At 46.6% G+C, this 4,977-nt stretch overlaps 1 protein-coding gene across 2 annotated transcripts; it reads left to right on the top strand.

The window, feature by feature from the left end:
* Positions 1–3,488, top strand: AMIGO2 (adhesion molecule with Ig like domain 2). 2 transcript variants are annotated; one of them, XM_005611080.4, is made up of 2 exons: positions 1–443; positions 813–3,488. In XM_005611080.4, the coding sequence occupies exon 2, from the start codon at positions 876–878 to the stop codon at positions 2,439–2,441; it is 1,566 nt and encodes a 521-aa protein (XP_005611137.2). In that variant the 5' UTR covers positions 1–443; positions 813–875; the 3' UTR covers positions 2,442–3,488.
* The last annotated feature ends 1,489 nt before the right edge of the window (positions 3,489–4,977 follow it).

Below are 4,977 nucleotides of genomic sequence, written 5' to 3'. Positions count from 1 at the left end.
CCCCGGGCGCGCGAGGATAAAACCCGGCTGGCGGCGCGGGAACCCCGGGTCCTGTGGCCTCCGGAGCGCAGAGAGGCGGGGCCGGGGCGACCGGCTGCCTGCCCCCGCCCCTCGGAGCCGGCACTGGAGCAGGGCGCCCCGTGCGCGGGCACACGCCGGCCAGAGCGCCGAGCCGGGCCCTGCAGCCGGCGATGAAGAGAGCCCGGGAGCGGCGGCTGGAGCCGGCGGAGACGTTTCCTGCGCCCGGGGCTGCTGCTCTCGCCGCCGCTTCTTGAAACTCCCCAAAGTTGAGAGGCAGCGAGAGGCTGCCGCCCGCCGGGAGCCGGAGGGAAAGGAACTCGGAAGATGCGAGAGTGACAGGCGGAGACAGACAGACGCACAGACCTTCAGAAGACACCACCGTCGGCGGCCTCTTCCCGGAGCCCTTCAGGCTTCCCGGCTCGGTGAGTTGCTCTCTGGACGAGTGGCTTGCGAAGTATTTCCGTTTGATTGTTTATAGGATGCGTTTGTGTATTTTTGTGTCTGTTGGAGGGAGTTTAAAAAAAACGACGCAGGATGCACCTTACAAAAATATAGAGTTTCTGCTGTTGAGACGGTTTTATTGATAGAAGGTGACTGTAAATGTCTGTACGCAGGAGGAACTCAGGAAGAATTGCGTTTAACAGTAAAAAGACAACATAGGCTCCCCAGGGTGAAATAAAACCTTCATTTCAAAAGTTATTGGAAAGAAAGAAAGGTATGACTTAAAAGGGTTAACTGGTGGTAGTTAACTTTGCTTTTTCACTCCTCTTTAAATATTGATTGTTTACCAGGTTCACTGGTGGGAGGCTGAGCTGGTGGAAAAGGCGCCTGGAAGAGACTTAGAGGCGACCATAATGTCTTTACGTTTACACACACTGCCCACTCTGCCTGGCGTTGTCAGACCGGGCTGCAGGGAGCTGCTGTGTTGGCTGGTGATCACGGTGACTGTGAGCCGTGGCGCCTCCGGGGTGTGCCCCACCGCTTGCATCTGTGCCACTGACATTGTGAGCTGCACCAACAAAAATCTGTCCAAGGTGCCTGGGAACCTCTTCCGACTGATTAAGAGACTGGATCTGAGTTATAACAGAATCGGCCTTCTGGATGCCGAGTGGATTCCGGTATCGTTCGTAAAGCTGAACACCCTGATTATTCGTCATAACAACATCACGAGCATTTCCACGGGCACTTTTTCCACAACTCCAAATTTGAAGTGTCTTGACTTATCATCCAATAAGCTGAAGACCGTGAAAAGCGCAGTGTTCCAAGAGTTGAAGGTTCTGGAAGTGCTTCTGCTTTTCAACAATCACATTTCCTATCTCGATCCTTCTGCGTTTGGAGGGCTCTCCCAATTGCAAAAACTCTACTTAAGTGGAAACTTTCTCACGCAGTTTCCCATGGATTTGTATGTTGGAAGGTTCAAGCTGGCAGAACTGATGTTTCTAGATGTTTCTTATAACCGGATTCCATCCCTGCCAATGCATCACATCAATTTAGTGTCAGGCAAACAGCTGAGAGGCATCTACCTTCATGGAAACCCATTTGTCTGTGACTGTTCCCTTTACTCATTGCTCATCTTTTGGTACAGACGGCACTTTAGCTCAGTGATGGATTTTAAGAACGATTATACCTGTCGCCTGTGGTCTGACTCTAGGCACTCCCAGCAAGTGCTTCTGCTCCAGGATAGCTTTTTGAATTGCTCTGACAGCATCATCAATGGTTCCTTCCGTGCACTTGGCCTTATTCATGAGGCTCAAGTCGGGGAAAGGCTGGTTGTCCACTGTGACAGCAAGACCAGTAGTGCCAATACGGACTTCATGTGGGTGGGTCCAGATAACAGACTGCTGGAGCCAGATAAAGAGATGGAAAACTTTCACGTCTTTCCCAATGGAACTCTGGTTATAGAAAGTCCTCGTTTTGAGGACGCTGGCGTGTATTCCTGTATTGCCATGAATAGGCAACGCCTGTTGAATGAAACTGTGGATGTCACAATTAACGTGAGCAATTTCACCGTGAACAGGTCCCATGCTCATGAGGCATTCAACACAGCTTTCACCACGCTTGCAGCCTGTGTGGCCAGTATCGTTTTGGTACTTTTGTACCTGTATCTGACGCCCTGTCCCTGCAAGTGTAGACCCAAGAGACAAAAAAATATGCTAAACCAAAGCAATGCCCACTCATCTATTCTCAATCCCGGCCCGGCTGGCGATGCCCCGGCTGATGAACGGAAGGCAGGTGCTGGTAAAAGAGTGGTGTTTTTGGAACCGCTGAAGGATACCGCGGCGGGGCAGAATGGGAAAGTCAGGCTTTTTGCCAGTGAAACGGTTATAGCTGAGGGCATCTTAAAGTCCACAAGGGTGAAATCCGACTCAGATTCCGTCAATTCTGTGTTTTCAGACACACCCTTTGTGGCGTCCACTTAATTTTGTGCCTGTATTTGTACGGTGTAGTAATTCAGTCTCTCCATATTTAACTTTGTATGTGGTCTGCAAAATAAACAGCAGGACAGAAAAGGTGTTTTGTTTTTTAAAAGACAACCAAATATACTAAAATAGACAACTATGTACTTGGGGGATTTGGGGAGAAATTGCAGGGGAAAAAAAAGACAATCAAAGGGTCTCTTTAAATGGTTCATGGGAAATGTGATAAAACACTTGGGTTCCTCAGGATGCCAGAGAAAGATGAGGTTGTTTTCTCAAGTTTAAGGTCTAGATAACACTATCTTAGTCTTTAGCACCACTGGCAATTTCAAAGCCGGCCCGGAGATGATTGATATGACTGACAGTGTCCTTTCATTCAGGATTCTTGAAAGAAAAAGTAAATTTCATGTATTATTAGTGTTCTTTAAAAATTCAGGATTCTGGAAAAATAAATTTCATGTATTAGTGTTCTTTAAAAAGAGACTTTACTAACTTATTAGGACCAAAGTTGAGTTATTTTAAAGAAAAGCGTTCGTGTCCTATTTTACTTTTAAAAGATGTACAAGGAAGAACCAAGCAGCAGTTATTTGTAAAGCACCAAATAAAGTTAGATTTGGGAATAATTCAGCTAATTTCATCATTTTAGACCAGAGTAAACAGACTACGCTGATAAAATTTACTGGGTAATGCCGTGTCCCATCTGGTGTAAGAGAAATAGTGCAATAAAGGTACATTTGTGACTGTCTTCTTTCCATTCTGCGCATTTTCTATCCTTGTACAAAAGCTCTTGCTGAAAAGTCCGAAGTCATCATTATTTGCCATAAATATGTAGGTGTCAAGACCAAAATGTCTGAGTAACTTCTTAAACCTTTGTCCTAGCAGACTAATCTTTGTTTATATGCTTGTGTGTATGTAAATCTTATATGAACTATTAAGCAGATCTCACTGTATTGTGCTTTAGACATTTGAATTAATGTAAATATATGTATTCTGTGACTTGATGTTCTGTTTTGACTGTTTAAAAACATAAATCTGAGATGTTTTGTGTGATTAGATTGTTCTCCTTTGTGTAAAGTACCCTCTATAGCAAATCTGTCTCCAGAGTTCTTTGAGTTACAGTCAGAATTTGTTATTTTTTAAGGGGAGAAAAGGCTTTAAAGTGTTTTACACGTTTTACTCTGATACCATGATGCACTTCAGCCAGGCTCGGAAGACACATAAGCTCCGATTTGGCAACACTTGAGAGCCCAGGAGACCTCTTTCTTAGTCCCATGTCTGCTATGAGGTAGTTGAGTGCCCACGCTGGACCTAGATTTCCTCAGCTATAAAGTGAGAGTGTCAGACGAGGTGGTGTTCAACTTCCTTCCCACACTGGAAGGGATGATTTCCCAGAGTCTCAGCTCCATCACAGACTTGCGCTGGCTTCTGAAACTGTACCACATGCTGATGGAATACAGGACTGAGAGTAGGCTGGACCAGCTATCCCTGCATAGCTCAAAGGGATGTTTTGGATCATCAAATCCAGGTCCTGCCCTTTCTCAGGGACAAAGGAAGACCAGAGAGGGTTGTGGGTTGTCTAAGGCCACACAGTGAATCAGTGACACGGATAGGAGAGCTCGGGTTCTAGATTCTTCCTGGCAAAGAGAAGAGAGTCAAAGAATGGTTGTTTTTTAACAGTGGGTGTGGAGGAGGAGCCAAAGAATGAGAAGAAAGAGTGGTCAGAAAATGGCAAAGGAGCATCAGGGATGTCTTGTCACTGGTGCAAAGAGAGATGAGAATTTTTAAAAAATGGAGGTGGGCAACACTCACAAATACTCCAGAGAAATAGATGAGAAGGGAAGGCTGCCTTTGGCAGTGTTGTTTTGGGGGGAATGGTGGACACTTGGTGACAAATGGATAAGTGCCAAGCCAGGCTCCCAGTGGCAGACACTGGTCAGCAGGGGGTTAAGGAGTGAGTGAGTGGCCAGGATTGTGCCTCAGGGAATAGGGTGCAGAGCCAGTGCTCAGTAGCTTTGAAAATTCCTTATTGCACAGTGTTAAAAAATTCTTGCTTCTGCCTTGTAAACATAGACTTCACTGGTTAGATAAGATCCTTCAGACCCCAAGAGAGTTCAGGCAAACATTTTATTCCAGTGACTGCCATTTAAGTAATTCGGGAGGATTCTGTGATTTGTATGACCTGTGAAATCATCCCTCCTTCTTCATATTTGGTGAAACTCGGACTCAGAGATGCTGTGATCTGTTCAGCCTGACACAGCTAGTCTGGACACAAGGAAAAACTCCTGAACCACTGACGCTCTCCTGTGATGGGAAGGGCTGCCTCCAGGGGCCTTCTTCCCCTGACCTTAGGAGTGTGAAAGAGCAGGGAAGTTGCAGACAGGATCTCTGAATTGCACGTTTCTGGACAGGATCAGCCCCAACCCCTTGATTGCGGGAAAGCTGAATTGCGTTTGTCAGGGGAGCGCCAACAGTCCTATGAGTGGGGAGTATCTAGAGCCTGGTCTTGGCTGGTTCTGATACGCCTTGGGTAAAGGACAGG

This window comes from Equus caballus, chromosome 6 (genome assembly GCF_041296265.1).
Source record: "Equus caballus isolate H_3958 breed thoroughbred chromosome 6, TB-T2T, whole genome shotgun sequence".
In the NCBI taxonomy this organism is placed as follows: domain Eukaryota; kingdom Metazoa; phylum Chordata; class Mammalia; order Perissodactyla; family Equidae; genus Equus; species Equus caballus.
This window is presented reverse-complemented; position numbering and strand designations above follow the sequence as displayed.

Bases quoted from the DNA above. Each gene is read 5' to 3' on its own strand.
- AMIGO2 (XM_005611080.4), top strand. From the start codon at position 876: ATGTCTTTACGTTTACACACACTGCCCACTCTGCCTGGCGTTGTCAGA.